The sequence below is a fragment of the Myotis myotis genome, unplaced genomic scaffold (genome assembly GCF_014108235.1).
Source record: "Myotis myotis isolate mMyoMyo1 unplaced genomic scaffold, mMyoMyo1.p scaffold_m19_p_4, whole genome shotgun sequence".
Lineage (NCBI taxonomy): Eukaryota > Metazoa > Chordata > Mammalia > Chiroptera > Vespertilionidae > Myotis > Myotis myotis.
The window spans coordinates 111,877,138-111,898,639 of record NW_023416346.1 but is presented as its reverse complement, the minus strand read 5'-3'; the positions used below and the strand labels follow the sequence as shown (position 1 = coordinate 111,898,639).

The window sequence follows — 21,502 nt, the reverse complement described above, 5'->3', positions numbered from 1 at the left end:
CACCTGAAACCTATATAATTTAATAACCAACTAGCGGCCCAGTGAACGAATTCGTGCACAGGTGGGATCCCTCGGCCTGGCCGGCAATTGGGGTTGATCGCCAGGGGGAGGGACTGCAGAAGGTTGGCCAGCCATGGGAGGTTGGCTGTGGGGGTGCACTGACCACTAGCAGGCAGTTCCAGCATTGAGCATCTATCCCGTGGTGGTCAGTGTGCGCGTTCAGTCATTTGGTCACTTAGGCTTTTATATATATAGATATCACCCCAATAAATTAAATTTTTAAAAAAATTTCATCCCTAAATGGTTTGGCTCAGTGGATAGGGCATCAGCCTGAGGTCTGAAGGGTCCCTAGTTTGATTCTGGTCAGGGGTATGTACCTCAGTTGTAGGCTCGATCCTTGGCTCCAGTTGGGGCACATGCGAGAGGCAACCAATTGATGTGGGTGTGTCTCTCTCATATCGATGTTTCTCTCTGTGTGTCTCTCCCCCTCCCTTCCACTCTCTCTAAAAATCAATGGGAAAATGTCCTTGGCTGAGGATTAATAAAAACAACAGCAACAAAATAAAAAGTAAAAATATTCCAATGTTATTACATGCAGATTGACCTCATCCTTTTTTTAACAACTACGTAGACATGTAATGCATGGATGGTATAGTAATACTGTATTTACCCAGTTCTTTGTTGATATAGCCCTTCCTTTAGGAAGGTGTTCCTACTACCACCCAGTGGATTTTGTGTCATTGTACACTGCTAGTTAATCTCCTGCCTCCCCACTTTCTCCTTTCTATGCTTTTTATTTTTTTTAAATATATTTCTTTATTGATTTCAGAGAGAAAAGGAAAAGGGGGAGAGAGAGAGAAACATCAATGATGAGAATCATTGATTGGCTGCCTCCAGCAGGTCCTCTTACTGGGGATTGAGCCCGCAACCCAGGCATGTGCCCTTGGCCAGATTCGAACCTGGGACCCTTCAGTCCACAGGCTGACGCTCTATCCACTGAGCCAAACAAGCTAGGGCATTTCTATGCTTTTAAAATGGACCCCTATCAGCTTTCTATTCCTAGAACTGAAAGTCTTGCTTTTTCCCCTCATAGCTGAATAGTAAACCCATCATTTGCCATATGTTCCATTATCTTCTTTGGATCACCTGTGAATCGGTACCTCCAGTATTGGCATCTCTCTCCTATTATCTCCAGATTCTCATTAGTGGATATTTGACTGCTATGCATATAAAAGCTCACATAATTTCTTTAAAAAAATTAATCTTTGATCCCAAAATTCACATGCTTACTTATCTTTATAGCATTGCCCAAGATTAGTATGTTGAAATCTCTGTTTTCACCTTATCCCTGATCTCTGCAAACAATTAGTCGCTAATACCTGCCAAGTTAACTCAACAGATCAGAGTAGTTTATAACTGAATTTGATCTGTACCTCTAGGAAAAGTGAGCAAAGTAAAAGCCCTAATGCCCATATAGCAGTCATAAAGGTATAAAAATAAACTTTTTCAAAGTAATGTATAACATAACATCTTTAAAGGCACAACTCCATTTACCCATATTCATTTTTCAGTTTATCTTAGTCATTTTTATATTTCCTGCAGACACAATTACAGAAATTATATATGAAGTTTTAATGCATTTCCTCTGCAGAAGATTAATTTTAGTTGGTATTCTATAAAAATTAACTTGAACATATAGGAATTTAGGAACATATTACATATTCCAGAGAGTAAAATTAATATGACATTTAAAATTCTTGGTTATACTTCAGTAGGTCTAATTTACACCAAAGAAATCCATAAGGTAAGCTCCAGGGCAGTACTGCTTATCTTGAGGACAGGATGACAGATTATAATTGCTTTATTAACTACAACATTCTGATTTCCTATGAAGCTGTAATGGCTTGTTGCGCACTAGAAATTTTGTTACTTAGAATATAATTGATTGTAATATATACTGTTTGCTCTTGAATAACTCCCATTTTCCACCTCAGGGATTTTCATTTCAGCATCAAATAATATGATTACTGCATTCATAATGTTTCTGAACCATTTTGAAATTTTGTCCATTGAAAAATCATTCAAAATTGAAATATGATATAAATTAAGGGGGCAAATTAAATTTAATCCCATATGTTTCATTTTAAGGCAATGTATAGTGTATAGAATAACTCATCCTTATTGGCTATTACCCTATAGTTGGCATTAATCAGAGGTAGCAAGGCAAGTACCTGAATACTTGAGGAATTGACAGTCCCATGAACTGTTTTGGTTTCTGTTCTCTAATTGTCAGTCTTTGCTATTACTTGACATTCTCTGACTTAATGATCTAGCAAAAATCCCTGACATCAAAATACAAATCTTTATTATTAACTCCAAAATAAATTACCCTGGAAACTCTTGACAGAGTTTTGGTACAAGTTCTTGCTTCTTTTTGCCCATTTTTACACACTTCTGCTCCTCTTTCCTAGTTTTCATATTTTCTCTGTTAACCAGTTACCTCTCCCCTTAATCTGATGTTCAGGTTTTAGGAGCAGAGACACTTCCTCCTCAAGTCAAGATAATGCTTTACTTCCTCTATCATAAATTAGTCTTGGAAGAGAAAAAAATACTTGTTCTGTTCCTTAGTTGAGCAACTGAGAATTTCCTGATGTTGTTTACCTATTCTTTGCATTTCACACAAATGAATATTTGTACAAACTCTGCAAATATTTATTTTGTTAAGACCAGGAGGCCAAAGACACAACCAAATCTGTGGGGACTCTCAATTTTCATGCATCAGTTTCTACCCAAAACCTGTCTATCTCATTATCCTTTCTTTTGTCTTCCTTTCAGACTTGTAAAAGAAGGAAGACAAAGTTGGATCTCTTAGTATCTCTTCTTATTTGTGCCTCTCTAAAAGACTGAATTAAGTGAAAAGGATATATTAATTAATAGGGTAAAACTGGATTTTGATATCAGAGGGATTCCCTTCTCCTTAGTTGTTTCTGCATTTTTACATAATCTGAGCTATCACACAAAGAATGAACATAGTAACACTTCAAATCCAAAAGTGATAGTGGGCTCCCCAAATTCATCTTCCTCTCCAGCCTGATTAATTTAGGAACATGGCTTTGGAAGGCAAAAGCCCCAAGCAGTTTAAATACTGCTCTACAGCCCTAGCTGGTTTTGCTCAGTGGATAGAGCGTCGGCCTGCGGACTGAAGGGTCTCAGGTTCGATTCCGGTCAAGGGCACATACCCAGGTTGCAGGCTCGATCCCCAGTGGTGGGTGTTCAGGGGCAGCCGGTCGATGATTCTCCCTCATCATTGATGTTTCTATCTCTCTCTCCCTCTCCCTTCCTCTCTGAAAACAATAAAAATGTGTTAAAAATAATAAATAAATAAATACTGCTCTACACTCATGCTATTAACGAAAACTTTAGTTTGTCACCAAGCAGTGGTTAGAAGTTCATGGGATCCTTCATGAGAGCCAATCAAACAGCTAGTTCTTAGATCTTAGCCCAAAGGTAAAAGGGCTGAGAAAAAAATAGCTCTAATTCCACCAGATTGTGCAATTTGGGTAGATTTCTGAAGGAAGAATTACATACTCCAAAGCCAAGAAGTTTCTACCACTCCAGAGAAAGTTGCAGATTTTTAAAAATTGACATTCTCTTTGGAATGTTTCTTCTTAGTCCCCCCCCCTCCCTTGATTCTATTTTTATCATGCCTTTGTACTGACTCATGTTTATAAAAGTAACCAGGGACTCATGAGACATATGGAGAAGAAACTAAAACTTAAGCCCAAATAACATTATTTCACAAATCAACAGGGAAGTGAAAATAGCGCTGTTGAGCCCTCAAATCTCCAGATTTCCTCCCTTTGTGGAGAAGCTCCTGGGATAGAAATTTTTCACCACTATCTCCTCCTGGCCACATCAAATCCTCTTTTGGTTCCTGTCCCATTAAAATAAATGTCAAACGATGTGTACATTGTATTATAGATTCAAGAGCTAGTTGTGTTTAAGCAACTTCTATTTGCAAGTACCATTTGCAACAACAAAATAATTTCTATTCTTTATAACTCTTTCCTTGCTCTTTAACTCCTAACGATGAAAAGAAAAATGTTGAGGCTAGTGAAAAAAAAAAAACACAACACTTTTCAAGATAAGTTTTAAACCTACAAGTCCCTCTGTATTCACATTTAGTAGAAATTGATTCATTGGTTTTGAAGTTTAAAGAAGTATTTTCTATCAATTCCCCTGGAGGAATTACTATGATGCATATAATGATGCAAACTTTATTTTGAGGTCTCCTTATCAGAAATTCCCATCAAATACGGAGACTAGATGAGGATCTAATCCATTGGATATGTGTGCTTAATTGCCAAGATATCATGTCAAATCAATTTACAGATCTCTTGGCTTTACTTTGTCTTTTAAGGCAGTGTTTCTCAAATTTTGACATGCATATGAATCACCTGGGAATCTTGTTAAAATCCGCATTCAATAGGTCCGGGGTGGGGCCTGACATTCTAGTTTTTCAGCAGTCTCCCAGGGATGACAATGCGTGCATCTGCATAGGACCACACTTTGAGCAGCCAGGTCTTAAGGTACCTGTATTTTTTATCTTAACATGAGGCTTTAATCATAGCAAAAGTTTTTATATAGAGCATACCTACTTTGTGTGTAGCACTGACTAGAAAGTTTCATTTATGTCATTTAATTCAAAATAACCCTAGAAAGTACGGTTTTGTTAAATAAGGAAAGTTTGGCTTTCAGAAAAATTCATTCTTTTGCCCAAGGTTGCACAGCGAGTAAGTGCCAGGAATTTGGACTCAGGTGTGGTTGTTTTTTTAATAAAAAAAAAAAAAGTGGGAGTAAGGGGGAGAGATCACCCAAGGGACTTGTATGCATGCATATAAGCATAATCAATGGACGCAGACAACAGGGAGTGAGAGTGAGGGCATGATTGGGCTCGTGGGGGGGCCAATGGGAGGATAAGGACACATATGTAATACCTTAATCAATAAAGAATAAATAAATAGATAAATAAATAAATAATAAATAAATAAATAAATATAAAGAAGAAGAAGAAAAAGAAAATCTAAAGCACTGTTTTCTATGTATTATATACAAGATCTTGTACAGAGCACTTTGAGAGATGAGGAAGAGTTTCTACCCTTTGGAAATCAATCCTATATAATAAAAACCTAATATGCAAAATGACCGAAAGGCCGAACGATTGTTGAAATAACCAGTCACTATGACGTGCACTGACCACCAAGGGGCAGACACTCAATACAAGAGCTGCCCGCAGCCCACAGGCCCCAGGCCAGCCAATTGCCCAGCTGGTCGCCCTGTAGAGGGAGGTGACCAATGGCAGCAGCAGGGGGTGGGGCTGGCTGGCAAGCAGGCCACCCCCCAACCACCCCTCAATTGCTTTGCCCGGGCGATTGGGGGGAGGAGCCAGCCGGCAACTGGCAGCCGGGGGTGGGGTTGGTGAGCAAGCAGTGCTAGGCTGGCCAAGGCAGGTGCTAACAGGGCCACCCCAATCGCCCCGCGGGTCACCGCACAGATTGGCCTGATCGCTGGCCAGGCCTAGGGACCCTACTCACATACAAATTTCGTGCATCAGGCCTCTATTAGTAGTATAATGGTAGGAATTGGACATATACAGGTGTAGGCAAAAGTAGGTCTACAGTTATAATACAGTAATTGATAATAATACAAGAATAAACTCTGGTGTACTCACAACCGTAAACCTACTTTTGCTTATCCCTGTACATGAAAAAAGATAAATAACAGTTTTTATGTTTGTTTGGGGTTTTTGTGTTTTGTTTTTTAAATATGGAATGCTTCATGAATTTGTGTGACATTCTTGCTCAGGGGCCATGCTGATCTTCTCCATACCGTTCTAATTTTAGTATTTGTGCTGGTGAAGCAGCACAAATAACAGTTTTTAGGTGTTGTGCATATTGCTATTAATAGTGTGAGGTAAAACAAGTCATCTTTTCTGTCAAAGAAGGGAGTTTAGGCAGCCACCAATTTGGCCTGCATGACTTGCAGCTCCCCTGGGGGTTGCCATTTTGAAATGGCAAAGGTCAACCCCTCCCTTTAAATGAGCCAATCAAGAAAGACTGTGAGAGACAGATGCCATGCGTAAGGAATAAAAAGCCCGGTGGATTGCCAGCTCAGTGTGTGTGTTCCCAGACGATGTGCGTGCACACCCTCCTGCAGGAGTACACATATTTATTTGCCTTGCTGTCTGGCTCCTGAGTATCCTTTGTGTTCTACCAGGGACCCTGGTTTGGGGGACTCGCCTTATTTCTAACACTAGGAAAGGAGCAAAATGGAGGCCAGACATTATAAGCCTGGCCATCTGGGAAGCTTTACCAGGAAGCTGCAATTTTACACTCCCCAGGGAACCACTAGTCCATTCCTTGCAGTTCACTGGGGGAAGGGACTGGACAAAGAGGAAGATGAGCACATGTGCAGTAAGTTGTGGTGACGTAGGGAAGGAAATTGGCTAGAGGGGGTGGAGCCAATGCAAGCATGCAAAAACTTAGATTAAGATCCCCAGAGAAAGGAATTTCCTCTCATGTTCCTCTGGCTGTGCTCCTGCTTTCTTGCACTCACTCGTGCTTACCTCCATAGCCATGTGGCCCTAGAAGCCCATGCGGACCCCACACACAATGGACTACAGCTGGGAACACCAACCTAGCAAACCTGATGCGGGACCAGATTCTGCAAATATGGAACAGAAGCTCTGGACAATGGCTTTCATCCTAACTCTGCTAAAGGCACAGCTGGACTTCGCCCATGGCAGGATGGAGGGAGAGGAAATCTTGGAAATCCGGGGGTTTTGTTCCACACAAATAAATATCACTCATTCTCCCATGTAAGTCTCAGAAAATTCCTTTTCTTGTGACATCACAAGTAGCCCACTTCCCCAGGCAACAGGTGGGGACACAGAGGACACTCCTCCAATAACACAAGATCAAAGACTAGTGAGTTAAATAGTAATAAAACTGGAAAGGAAAAATTAATTGACAACATATTTCTATAAAATTACTTTGGATTAACTCATTAATTTCTGTTGTGTTAAACTACAGAAATATTTCTAATAGGATTTAAAACCTAGCACTGGAAGGGTTAGCAGATATAAAGCATATTTCAAGAGTTTAAGTAATAAGAGCACCAAAGTGGAAGGCCCCAGTGAACCAGTGTTTTTCATGCCTCTGCTTATATCACATTTGCTAACATCCCATTGATCAAAGCAAATCACATGGTCAACCCATGTTCAAAAGATTCTACCTCCAGTCCTGTCTGGTGTGGCTCAGTTGGACATCTTCTCGTGCACCGAAAGGTTGCTGGTTCTATTCCCAATCAGGGCATATGCCCAGGTTGTGGGCTCAATCTCTGGTGGGGGAGGGGCATGCAGGAGGCAGCCAATCGATATTTCTGTCTCTCTCTCCAATTAAAAAAAGCTTTTAAAAGATTCTACCTCTTGCTGGTTTGGCTCCATGGATAGAGCATCAGCCTGCGGACTGAAGGGTCCCAGGTTTGATTCCAGTCAAGGGCACATGCCCAGGTTGTGGGCTCGATCACCAGTAGGAGGGCGTGTAGAAGGCAGCCAATCAATGATTTTCTCTCATCGTTGATGTGTTTTTTTGTTTGTTTGTTTGTTTTTTTTACAAAGCTTGTAAATCTCTCTCTCTCTTTTTTTAATTATTAGTTAAGGTATTACAAACGTTGATGTTTCTTTCTCTCTCACCCTCTCTCTTCCTCTCTGAAATCAATAAAAATACATTTTTAAAAAAGATTTTGCCACCCTAGCTGGCTTAGCTCAGTGGATGGAGTATCAGCCTGCGGACTGAAGAGTCCCAGGTTCGATTCCGGCAAAGGGCACATGCCTGGGTTGCGGGCTCAATCCCCAGTAGGGGGTGTGTAGGAGGCAGCCAAACAATGATTCTCTCCTCATTGATGTTCCTATCTCTCTTTCTCCCTTCCTCTCTGAAGTCAATAAAGAAATATATTTAAAAAAAGAAAAGAAAAAAAAAAGATTTTGCCTCTTTTCTAACTGCCACTTTTACGTAACAATGAAGAGGAAGTTGGAACTATTCTGAGAGTTGGCATTAATGGGGAGAGAGAGGTCTCCAAGATACCTTCAAGGCCTCCACTTGTATGATTATGTAATTCAAAATTTAAACTTGTCATTTTAAAAAGTCTATGAACTAGCTGCTCATGGCTAAAAGAGTATGTACTATTACATGTTTTTTCACTCCCCAGAGGAAAATACTGTTTTCAGCTATAGGGTTATCTTTTCTGGCAGAACTTAGTTTTTCTTACCGGTTTTTATAAATTTTTAGTATGAGCCTCATTGAACACAAGCTACATTAAAGAAATGTGTATGTAGAATTATTAATATTTTTATACTTTTTAACATTGAGCTCTAGACAAGTGATCACTACTATTATTGAGCATTTATTACGAGCCAGGCAGGCATTAAGCAGTTAGCAAGTAAAAACTAATACGGTTCAATCTCTACCTCCACTCAGTCATAATTAAGTGATTTCTTTCTTTCTCTGACCAGAAAAAAGAATGACTGTGGCAGTGCAGACAGGAAATTACCATTTAATACTGGCGGAGCCTTCTTCCTGTTTTACCCAAAGATAAAAAGTAGGAATTTGAGAGCATGTTTCACTTCTCCACTGTGATTCCCATAAACCACTTTCTGGTTCTCACTCCAAGATTATCCATTTGAACCCCTCCTTGGATCTACTTGTCCTCTTACAATTGACGAGGAAATGAAATTGTATTTACAAAGCTTTTATCCTGGGTACAAGACAATCAAGAAAAACTGGTTCTTGCCAGTCTTCTGACAGGTCTCTCGGCACACTTGGGCTGAGGAGTCAGCTGCCAATGCGGAATTCACTTACTCAACCCAATTGTATAGAGTTACTTCCCAGAAAACTGCATGAAATTTGAGTGACCTGGGAGAAAAGTCCCTCCATATAAGAACAGTACCTTGGTGCTATGACCGGGTAGCTCAGTTGGTTAGAGCCTTGCCCGATACACCAAGATTGCAGGTTCGATCCCCGGTCAGGGCGACATACAAGGGTCAAACAATGAATGCAGAAGTAAGTGGAACAACAAATCAATGTTTTTCTCTCTCTCTCTCCTTTTTCTCCCTCTATCAGATCAATTTAAAAAATTTTAAGAATAGTACCTTGCCAAATAATTAACTAATTTGTCTTTATTCTTTTAAATTTTAAAGTCATTTCTGCATGCAAAATCTCACATTAAAAGGTAATTTCCCAGGGGAAGTTTTAAGGTGTGTGCTTCAAACTTTGTGAGCTGAATTTAGTTGAGTAATGACTTCACCAGCAACTAATGCTTTAACTAGCCTGCCATCAGGAATGAGGAGGTTGGGAAGAGAATGGTGCAATGTTTCCCAAAAGTTGTCTCATTTTAAGAATTACCTGAGGTGCTTATTAAATAGGCAGATTTTCCAGCCACTTGCCGTGGAGATTTGGTTCTTTAGATCTAGGAAGGCAACTGGGACTGCTAATATTTAACAAATGTCTCAGATGATTCTTACGATTGGGCAAAATTGGAAAACAGTACAGTAGGGAAATAGTTTTTCAATCCTGAATGTACATTAGCATTACCTGGGGAGTTTGAAAATATACATATGTATATATTAATGCCCAGGCTTGGCTCCAAACCTAGAGATTCTGGTTTAATTTATCTAAGATGGGGCCAGGCATTGGTATTTTATGAATTTTGTTTGTTTATTTGTTTTTTTTTCAGGCCTTGGTATTTTTTAAAAGCTCCCCAGATCATTCTAGTGTCCAGCTCTTCTAGTATTCGGGAATAATGGTCCAACTCTGCTGGTGTGGCTTGGTGGTTGAGCATTGACCTATGAACCAGGAGGTCACAGTTCAATTCCCAGTTGGGGCACTTGCCTGGGTTTTGGCCTCTATCCCCAGTGTGGGGTGTGCAGGAGGCAGCCAACCAATAATTCCCTCTCATTGTTGATGTTTCTCTCTCACTCCCCCTCTCCTTTCCTCTCTGAAATAAATAAAAAATATATTTTTTAAAAGGAATAATGGTCCAAGCAATAGTTCTCAAATATTTTAGTGTCAGAATCCCTTTACATATGTAAAAATTATGGTGGATGTCAAAGAGCTTTTGTTTCCATAGGTGATTATATTTTTCCAAATAGAAATTAAAACTAAGAAAAATTTTAATATTTTTAAACCCATTTAATAATCACAATGATAGACCCATTAAGTAGTAATATAAATAACATAGCTTTAACGAAAAAATTATTTTCTAAACACACTAGTGAAAAGAGTAGAATCATTTCCTAATTTTACAAATCTTTAATGTTGGCTTATAGAAGAGAGCTAGATTCTGCATTTAATCTATTGGGATATGCTGTTTGGGCTGAAAACTTCAACTTGAAGTATATGAAGAAAATCCAGCCTCTCAGAAATATGCAGCTGGAAACAGAAAGAGTACTGTATTTTTAAAAGTTTTTAATATATTTTTTATTGATTTCAGAAGGGAAGGGAGAGGGAGAGAGAAATAGAAACATCCATGATGAGAGAGAATCATTGATCGGCTGCCTCCAGCATGTCCCCTAGTGGGGATCGAGCCCGAAACCTGGACATGTACTCTTGACAGGAATTGAACCTGGGACCCTTCAGTCCACAGACTGATGCTCTATCCACTGAGCCAAACCAGTTAGGGTTCAAGAGTACTGTATTTTAATAGACTTTTCCAGTAATATTGGATGCTCTTTTTTGACACAATACCAAAACTCAAAAATGATGATTTCTTAAAGGTTATGTGTAATGTGGAATCTGAAACCATGTCAATAAACTTACATAGTCTGCTGTGTTAAAAGCCATTAATCTGGAGAAACTAAGATGGCGGCATAGATAAACACCGGGAAATTGCTGCCTCCCACAACAACTTCAAAAAAAACAACATAAAGACAAAACGGACATCATCCAGAACTACAGGAAGGATGGCTGAGTGTAAATTCTACAACTAGAAGGAAAGAAAAGCACGCTGAGAGCCAGAGGAGCTGCGGAAGTAAAGTGCAGAGGTACGGAGGCTCGCGTGCGCAGAAAGGGGCTGGCAACTGAGGACGCGGCTGTCTTTTTGAATCCGGAGGGAGTCATAAGCTCCCGACTGCTCTGAACTCCGGTTCCGGGAAGTCTCTGGGGACCCAGGACTCATACAGGGAGAAACTGGACTGTCTGGCAGCGGGCAGAACTCGGAACTTGAGGTCAGCTTTCCCTCAGAGGTGCTTGCAGCAATTACCCGGACACTGAGATGTGGGGCCCCTTAGGGCAGAGCTGAGAATCTGCCATAGTGGCTTGCTCCGCCCTTTGATTCCCTGAGACCCCGCCCCACCCAGGCTGCAGCAGAGGCTTTTACATATGAATGCCCCGGCCCTTTGCAACCTGAAAATTACCTAACTGCAGCTGGGCCAGACAGACCCAGAACTTCCAAGAGAAGGCCCAAGGCCCCACAGCAGCTTGCATTGCTTCACAGCTGGGCCTCATCAGGGTACCTCCAAACTCCAAAAAAGGAAGGGGAATCTGCAGTTCTCTTCGTAGCTCCTGCTGTGTAACCTCAGGCAGAGGCTAAATTAGCACCTCCTTAGATCCAAGAGCCAGTGTACCCAGTGGTCAGAGGGGGACCATCCAGATTACAACTCCTCAGATCCATAAGGGACACACTCAGGGTGCAGACTCAGTGAGCAACAAAACCCCACTGAAGCAAGTCTTGCCCCAGAAGGGTGTCTTCAGCACAGAAGTTCTCCCACTGCAGACACAGCTGATTCTCACTGCCAATTGGCCTGGAGGTCAATTCCTCCCAGTGATCCTACAACAATCAAGGCATAACTACAATAAGACTGTGCAAAAAGCCCACAAGGGGGTACACCAAGAGTGTCCACCTCAGGTAACTGGGGAGGCTGAGCCACTGGGCCCTACAGGACACCTAGCACACAAAACCACTCTACCAACACAGGGAAGCATAAAAAATGTGGAGACAAAGAAACAGGTCACAAATGACAGAAATGGAGGAAAGCAAACGACTGGATATAGAGTTCAAAACCACGTTTATAAGGGTTTTCAAGAATTTTATGGAAACCACCGATAAATTTAGTGAGATCCTTGATAAATCTAGTGAGACTCTCAAGGATATGAAAAAGGACCAACTAGAAATTAAGCATACACTGACTGAAATAAAGAATAATATACAGAGATCCAACAGCAGACAAGAGGTTCCCAAGAATCAAGTCAAAGATTTGAAATACAGAGAAACAAAAAAGACCCAACCGAAAAAGAAAAAAGAAAAAAGATTCCAAAAATATGAAGATAGTGTAAGGAGCCTCTGGGACAACTTCAAGCGTACCAACATCAGAATTATAGGGGTACCAGAAGAAGAGAGAGAGCAAGATATTGAAAACCTATTTGAAGAAATAATGACAGAAAACTTCCCCTACCTGGTCAAAGAAATAGACTTACAAGTCCAGGAAGCACAGAGAACCCCAAACAAAAGGAACCCAAAGAGAACCACACCAAAACACATCATAATTAAAATGCCAAGAGCAAAAGACAAAGAGAGAATCTTAAAAGCAGCAAGAGAAAGACAGTCAGTTACCTACAAGGGAGTACCCATACGACTGTCAGCTGATTTCTCAACAGAAACCATGCAAGCCAGAAGAGAGTGGCAAGAAATATTCAAAGTGATGAATGCCAAGAACCTACAACCAAGATTACTTTATCCAGCAAAGCTATCATTCAGAATAGAAGGTCAGATAAAGAGCTTCACAGATAAGAAAACGCTAAAGGAGTTCATCACCACCAAACCAGCATTATATGAAATGCTGAAAGGTATTCTTTAAGAAGAGGAAGAAGAAAAAGGAACTCTTACCATTTGTCACAGCATGGATGGAACTGGAGAGCGGATAAATACCACAGGATCTCACTCATTTGTGGAATATAAGTAACAACATAAACTGATGAACAAGGACTGATCCAGAGACGGAGAGGCATTGATTGGACTGTCGGGCCTTGGAGGGAAGGTAGGGGAGGGTGGGGGTAAGGGGGAAAGACCAACCAAAGGACTTATATGCAAGCATATAGGCCTAACCAATGGACAGGGACAACGGGGGGGGGTGAGGGCATGAGCGGGGGGTGGGGGGGTAGAGGGTAACGTGGGGATAAGGACACATATGTAATATCTTAATCAATAAAAAATATATTTTAAAAAGCCATTAATCTATCTTATACTAAGAATGTATCTTTTACTCATTCATGATTTTATAACATTATGCATTAGTCCAGGGGTCCTCAAACTTTTTAAACAGGGGGCCAGTTCACTGTCCCTCAGACCGTTGGAGGGCCGGACTATAGTTTTAAAAAAAAAAAAAAAACTATGAACAAATTCCTATGCACACTGCACATATCTTATTTTGAAGTAAAAAGACAAAATGGGAACAAATACAATATTTGTATTCGCATGTGGCCCGCAGGCCGTAGTTTGAGGACCCCTGCATTAGTCATTTGAAAAAATACTGGTTCACTAAGGTATGCAGCCCTTTCAAATGCTGACACATTTCAGCCCAGCCCGTAGGGCTCAGAGTTTGAGCACCCACCTATGAACCAGGAGGTCACAGTTCAATTCCAGGTCAGGGCACATGCCCAGGTTTCGGGCTCAATCCCCAGTAGGGGGAGTTCAGGAGGCAGCCGATTAATGATTCTCTCTCACCATTGATGTTTCTCTCTCTCTCCCTCTCCTTTCCTCTCTCTGAAATCAATAAAAACATATTTTTTAAAATACTGACACATTTCATATTTTTTAATCAAAAAATCACATTTGTTAATGCCATGACCAATCTCATCAGAAAAGTCTTTAAGTGTTGGTATTAGGGGCATAAATAGAAATTGGGAACCAGCTGCAATTATAAGAAATGTTAATCATGCTCTGTTAGCCATGGTGATTCTATTCTGATTAAAGAAAGCACATTCTAACTTGGCTGGGAGTTGTATGCCCTTGGACAAGGGAGCTAACATTAGAATGCAGTCCATCCTCCTTTCCCAAGAACTGACTATCATTATGGAAAGATTTACAACCTCCTGTCTGAGATCATCTAGTTCTGAAGGCATCTGCTCTTTACAATCCCAGGCCCTATTACCTGTACTCTGGTCCTGGAGGCTCCCGCCCTCTGAGACCCACTCCCTAACCCCACCCCCAACCCTCATAACTTGTAACCTGTAGTGATTATCCCATGCCTACTTTCCAAAGCCTGTAATTCCTACTTTACCACATAATCTTTGTCCTTCTGTCCAATATAAGCAGCTGGATTATGGGGACAGGCAAAACAGATTTTAGTGGATGACCTGCAGTTCTCCCTTACTGCTGGCATTGTTAGAATAAACGCTCATATATGATTCAACCCAGTCTCTGCTTAATTGGATGAAGTAGTGGTAGGCAGTCCGGTTACATTGGGAGGGCTTCAAGATCATAAGAGTAGATCAAGTTTTTCCAAATTTTCATTTTCATTTGAAAACAAATTTTATCCTCAGCAACATATACTGTCAATTATTTTCATCAAAGTAGCAGGCTCCCTTCTTTTTCTTTTTTGTTTTTAGTTGGTACATTTTTTAATTGCTCTGTAGTTCAGTGATCTTAATGGTAACAGCACTCTGAAGAAAATATAATTAAGAATTTAATATATTTTAATTGGAATTGCACTTGGAAAAATTGCCAAGATACTACTGTCTTGTGTATAAATTCCCAGTTGTTTACATAAAAATTCGTCAGAGCAGAATGATGCTCAAGATTTTAAAGATCTGAAAATAAGGTGGTATTTTACACCATCTCTACTTTATAATTTTGTATTTCTACTACCTTTAATTGAAATAAAATTTTTATACTTATGGAAAATGCACCGTTTAACCTAGAGAAATTGATATTAAAGGACTTCATCTAGTATGTTTCATGTAAAAGAGAAAAGAACTCATTATCTGCTTGAAAATTCATACTTCAAAAAACTCTGTTCTTTATCATTCAGGACAGTGATAGATTATTATACTAGTGAGAATTCTCTTTGGTAAATATTAGTGCTTTCAATTTTGGGTAGATTAAGTAATTTTCTATGGCCTTTTAAAGAAAAAATCTAAAGTATAAGAGTTATCCTATGTAATAAAACCCTAATATGCAAATCAACCAAACGGTGGAACAACCCATCACTATAACGTGCACTGACCACCAGATGCTCAACGCAGGAGATGTCCCCTGGTGATCAGTGCACTCTCACAGGGAGAGCTCCTCTCAGCCAGAAGCCGGGTTCACAGCTGATAAGTGCAGCTGCAGTGGCAGGAGTCTCTCCCGCCTCTGCTGCAAGCAGGCGGTAAGGAACAAGGGAACCCAGACTGCAAGAGGGATATATGACTCCAGCTTATGCCTGATCCCCCGGCAGGCAGACATCCCCCAAGGGGTCCTGGACTGCAAGAGGGCACAGGCTGAGGGACTTCCCCCGCCCAGTACACGAATGTCATGCACCAGACCTCTAGTATTTATTATAAACATATATATGATTTGAACATCTTGTGTTAAAGATCTTACAGGATACAAACTGAATTAAGATCTAATCCCTGCCCTCAAAAATCTAATGGAGGAGACCTTCCTTCATTTTCAAGATGTCTGCCAAAATTCCAAGTGTGAATAGCTATATTGTGTCTGTCCATTGTCCTTTCAAGTAAAAATTGTGTTTCATGAGAAAATCTGCTAGTTCCACTCACAACTCAATCATACCAGTGCCTTTTCTGGAGGTATAAATTCTACTTCTATATGCAGCAGAAGTTCTTTATGCATACTTCACATTTCATTACAGATGTTAACGTAAAAAAACCATTGAAACCTGTAAAGAATTTTTGTGAGTTTATTTGAGCCAAACTGTCGACATATGCCGGGAAGCAGAACCTCAACAAATTGAGATAGTGCTCCGGAGAATGGCGGGGTTACATCCGTATTTATACATGAAATTCACTGGTGACACATTTAAGGAGGTGGGATTAAGCGAAGTGGGGGAAAGCTCTGTGATAGGATAAAAAGTAAAATGATGGACATATACTTAGGTGGGTGCAGGAACAATTAACATGATAAACGAAAGAATCTGCTGCATCTGTCCTGGGATCAGCACACCTGGTTGTGCCCCAGGGGCTCCAGATACAGGGAAATCACAAGTTACCCAGACATTTCAAGGGTATGTTATCATAGATGCAAAAAGACAGATAGGCTCAGTTACAGTAAAGGTTGACCTTATCAGTGAAGATATCGGCTTAGGACGTAACTGCCCACCATAACTGCTTTTCGTTAAGGTTTAATTTCAGACCATCCTTTGTGGTTACTTTAGGTCTCCGAGTCTGCAAAACTGCCATGCAGGCCTCTCCTGAGCTTGTCAGGTCAGCATGTGGCCCCTTTCGTCCACACAGAGAACACTTCTAAAAGTCTACTCAAGAGTCAAGATTTAATAAAATTAATAATTGTTGCTGCTTCATCAAGGACATTCTTATATTACATAGGCATTTCTTTGAAATTGTGATTGTATGGTGGTGAAGAATAAAATGCTTATTAGAAGCATTTGAGGGTTTGGTGCCACCACCTTGATTTGTGCTAAGGAACCAGAATTTTTTTTATTGCTTTTCACCAACAGTGCAAATGTCAATGTCTTGGTGTTATGAAATGGTTTTGATGTGTGAGTAGGAGTCAGCAAAACTGTACATTTTTACAGGTTTCACCCCTTCCATCCAGTTTCATCATAGAGACGTTTCCTAACATTTTATTGCCTTAGTGCCTTCATCTATAAAGTGGGCATACAGATGCCTTGCTTCTTTGTGATGGGGATTAGGACATGCTACCAACTAATATGCCACTTTGGCATATTGATTATTTTGTGTAGGGAGCGGAGTCCCAGCCTGGAGGGCAGAGCTCTCCTAGCATATTTAAGCCTGACCTTGTAGCCCTTCCTAATTCCTTCCTAAGTAGCTAATGGGCTACTTAGGAGGTGCAGCAAGTGTTGCCAAAACAAGAACCTTTGAATACATGTTAATCCACCCTTGTTTAAATCAGACTATAAAATAAAGCATTGGCTTGCAGGCTGGGTCTTTCATGTCCTCATCCGGGCATAGGAGATCCACTGAGCCCCAGCTGTATTCTCTTGTCTGTCTTTTCTTCAGTCCTTCACCGCCCCTCTTCAGGTTCACTCTTGGCCGTTCTGGCACATTTTGAGCTGAAGGCAACTGAGAAACAGCCAAGTGCAAGAATAGCCCTTTGCTCTACCCTTTCTACCTAAAAGTAAAGCATCAATTTTCTCCTCTCCTGTACCAAGGTGAGGAGAAAAAAATCCTTATCACCAGAGATGGAGGGCTGGCACCAAGATAAGTCCACATAAACAAGCCTTATTTAGATAACTCTTATCTGTATTAGTTTCCTCCATATACTTACTTTCTAATCACTCACATAATTTATCAGCCTCAGAAGCCCAAAGCTCTTTTCCTTTGTCTAGTCCAGTGTGGCGAACCTTTTGAGCTCAGCGTGTCAGCATTTTGAAAAACCCTAACTTAACTCTGGTGCCACGTCACATATAGAAATTTTTTGATATTTGCAACCATAGTAAAACAAAGACATATTTTTTATATTTATTTTATATATTTAAATGCCATTTAACAACAAAAAAATCAACCAAAAAAATGAGTTCGCGTGTCACCTCTGACACGCGTGTCATAGGTTCGCCATCACTGGGTCACTTCTCCACGATTCATCAGCCCTTATTAAAATGGTATATAAGCCCCTGAGTCTAACCACTTCTTTGGGATTTTCAACTTCTTTTTTGTGAAGTCTCCTGTGCATGTAAAAATATTAACATCAATAAAAGTTGTATGCCTGCCCTAACCGGTTTGACTCAGTGGATAGAGAGTCAGCTTGCAGACTGAAGGGTCCCAGGTTCGATTCTGGTCAAGGGCATGTACCTTGGTTGCGGGCACATCCCCAGTAGGGGGTGTTCAGTGTTATGCCCAGATTTCAAGATTCCCAAGAGCCCACCAGGGAGCCAGCGAGTTCGATGCAAAAGCAAAGAGTCCTTCATTTCGAACTAGTTCGGCTCCCCAACTACACTCACCAATGCAATGGTAAGCCCAGTGGCAGAGAGAGCGAAGCCTGATGGGATGAGGAGTTTTATAGGGGGGTGGAGTAAGGGCAGGAGAGGGGACTGTGAGCCCCGCCGATTGGCCAGGCGCAAGTCGGTGTCTCATTACACAGGATGTGGTCGTATTGATGGCGTGCACTTCCCTTGATTATCATTGGTTAGTCGAGAGAAATCCTGGGTGTGGCTAGCAGAGGCTTCTTCAGGGAAGAAGCCTTGCCGAGCACATGGCTCTGCCCAAAAATGGAGGACCCAGGGTAAGATGGAGGGTGTAGTCCTCGCCCTTTCATGCAGGAGGCACTAATTGATGTTTCTCTCTCTCATTCCCTTTCATTGATGTTTCTAACTCTCTATCCTTCTCCATTCCTCTCTGTAAAAAATCAATAAAATATATCTTTTAAAATCAATAAAATATATTAAAATTTTTTTAAAAGTTTTGAAAAAAAATTATATGCCTTTTTTCTTAATCTGTCTTTTGTTAGTTTAATTCACAGGTTTCTGGGCCCTGAGGCTAAGACGGTGAAGGAAAGATTTTTCCTTCACTATATTTGCTAAAAATTAAAGAATATAAACTTGTGAGAAGTTATTTGTTCTATACTAATGATTTTCAACATGACCACACCAGATTCGTCTCACTCAAATACAGGCATAACATAATACAGCTAGAAAATATTATCCTAACATTTGGTCCAGAGTTCTTTTCTGCAAGCTATTTCTGTCCAGAAAACATGTTAATAATTGCTCAGAGTGTATCAGTTAGTGACTTCAGAGGAAGGAGAAGAAAAAAAAAAGAAAATTGTTTTGACCTCATAGACTTCCTGAAAAGGTCTAGGAACCCTACTTTGAAAACTGCTGACCTGAAAAAACATAGAGCAGCCTCAGTAGGGGGGTTGGGTGGGACAAGTTTAGCATTCATTTACATATGTATTGCTGAGACTAGAATATCTACCACATGTGGGTTATTACTTATTATTATCCTATTTAAGCCTCACAGTAACATTTACAAAGTAGATATTATTTCTATGATACAAATAAGAGAATTGAAACCCAGAAAAGTTAAATAACTTTCTAGCTCAAGCAAGGACTAGGATTTAAAGATGCAAATCTAGCTCTTCCTGATGTTAAGTTTGTTCTGTTGCCATTACACCAAGTCATTTGCCTTGTATTGAACTGTTTGGGGTTTAAATAACAGCTACTAAGACTTAATGAGCACTTATGGAAACTGTTCTTAGGATCTTAAATGTATTAACTCATTTAATCCTCTCAACAGGGCCCCATTAGCCCTGTTTTATACATGAGGAAACAGAGAGGTTACTTAGATTTCCCAAAGTCACAGTGCCAGTAACTAGGGAGCTAGGATTTTAACCCAAGAAGACTGACTTCAAAACCATGTTGCTAAAACATCTCCTAATTTAAAACACTAGTGAGAAACCTAGTATATATGTGGCATACTTGTAATCACTGCTTGAATAAGAGAACTACTTAAATACATGAAACAGATACTTTTGCCAATTTGCATAGAAAACATCATGTGATCAAAAGGCCTTGGTTTATTTGTTTCATTTCCTCAAGGAGAGGCAAAAGCATGCGTGGAAAAACCTTCTTAAGTGTGTGGAAATTTGGGCAGGAAGTTAATTCACATAAAACACTAAGAATAGTGTCCTAAAAGGAGCCCAGTTCAGTTTACATTTCAGATTTTCAAGATCAGGATGTGGTGGCTAAGTCTGCAGATGGGAACATGACGTGGTCTATGTCATACTGATCACATGACAGACACCCAACGAAGAGCACACCTGCTCCTGGAGAAGGAAGACCAGGGCTCTGAAACAACCACAAGTGTGACAATGGAACCATCTACCACTATAAGCATTAGTCATCTTGGGGAATATTTTCTTTTTCTAAAAATAATGGCAGTGGTATTATTTTTTTTCAAGTTGAAAAAACAAATTTTTATTGTCTAGAAATATATATAAAAAGAAATTTCCCACAAAAGATGCTATTCTCTCATTTCTCCATCTTCTTCCTCTTCTTCAACACCCCTGATATAAAGGACATTATTACACCTTATTAAAACTTCACCCAGGTGTCCAGACAAGGCTCCATCTATGTATTCTTCTGTGTTTGCAAGCTGCATGTTCATATAGCCATCTACAGATACCAGGTAGCCTTTGTACTCCATTCCCCACTTGAGTTTCACCATTACTGGCTTTCCTGTTAATCCGTTGAGGAAAGGTTTGGGATTGAGGGGCAAACTCATCGCGACGAAGAGCAAATGCTGTAGGCTACTCGCCGCCGACCCAGCTCTTGTCCGTCCCTGGTGCCTGGAGCGCCTACCCCAGCTAGGACCGCGAGAAATCGGCAGTGGAATTATTACTCAATCCACCAAAATGAGTTTATAGGTTAACTTACAAGATAAGAGCTCTTTTTCCTAAGTGGAACTCCATTTATCCAGCCAATGGGAGACTCCTCGTCTACAAAGAAATGTTATTCATGTTTACCTATAATTTTCATAAAAATGCTAACAGGCTCCCCAATTGGTCCTTCCATGTGTGTTCAAGAGACTGCCTCCCTCACCTGGCTGGCATGGCTCTGTGGTTAAGGGTCAACCCAAAAACCAGGTGGTCACCATTTGATTCCCAGTCAGGGCACATGCCCGGGGTGCAGGAGGCAGCTGATCAATGATTGTCACATCATTGATGTTTCTTTTTTAAATATACTAGTGTGTTGTAGGGCGTGGCTATAGGGTTAAGCCTCGGACTGAACTGTTGGCAAAGCCACAAACAAGTCCAGGCTTAGAGGGCACAGCCCGCTTAGCATAATTAGGCTTGACCTTATGAAGCTCCCTAGATCTTCTCTGGGCAGTTAATGGGCTGGGGAGGTGCAGCAAGTGCTGCCAAAACAAGTGAACCTCACAAGAACATTGTAACTATGGTGACTACTACCTTATTTACCTCTGACACACTCCACCCTGGGCATGTGCCTTTGACTGGAATCGAACCCAGGACCCTTCAGTCCCCAGGACGATGTTCTATCCACTGAGCCAAACTGGCTAGGGCACATTATTGATGTTTCTATCTCTCCATCTCCCTTCTTCTCTGAAATCAATAAAAATATATTTTTTTAAGAAAAGAGACTGCCTCCCTCTGGCCCATGGAGTTCCTTCCCTGTTTCCTACCCCTCACCTACTACAGCCCGTTCTATCTGACTGACTCTACTTTCCTCCCACACCTCCATCTTTTCTTACTCCACCTTCCCAAGTTCTGATTGCCTTTCCCAGGTCAAAGCAGG

General features: G+C 40.7%; 1 protein-coding gene and 1 non-coding gene across 2 annotated transcripts; both read right to left on the bottom strand.

Annotated features, from left to right (window-relative positions):
• Positions 1-5,820: 5,820 nt before the first annotated feature.
• On the bottom strand, positions 5,821-5,926 carry LOC118654826. Its single transcript, XR_004967091.1, has one exon. It is a non-coding gene; the product is annotated as a U6 spliceosomal RNA (small nuclear RNA).
• Positions 5,927-20,148: 14,222 nt separating this feature from the next.
• LOC118653983 (small nuclear ribonucleoprotein F) lies at positions 20,149-20,569 on the bottom strand. Its single transcript, XM_036305034.1, has one exon. It carries the CDS (start codon positions 20,469-20,471, stop codon positions 20,211-20,213), a length of 261 nt encoding a protein of 86 aa, XP_036160927.1. The 5' UTR covers positions 20,472-20,569; the 3' UTR covers positions 20,149-20,210.
• Between the last annotated feature and the right edge of the window lie 933 nt (positions 20,570-21,502).

Bases quoted from the DNA above. Each gene is read 5' to 3' on its own strand.
- LOC118653983 (XM_036305034.1), bottom strand. From the start codon at position 20,471: ATGAGTTTGCCCCTCAATCCCAAACCTTTCCTCAACGGATTAACAGGA.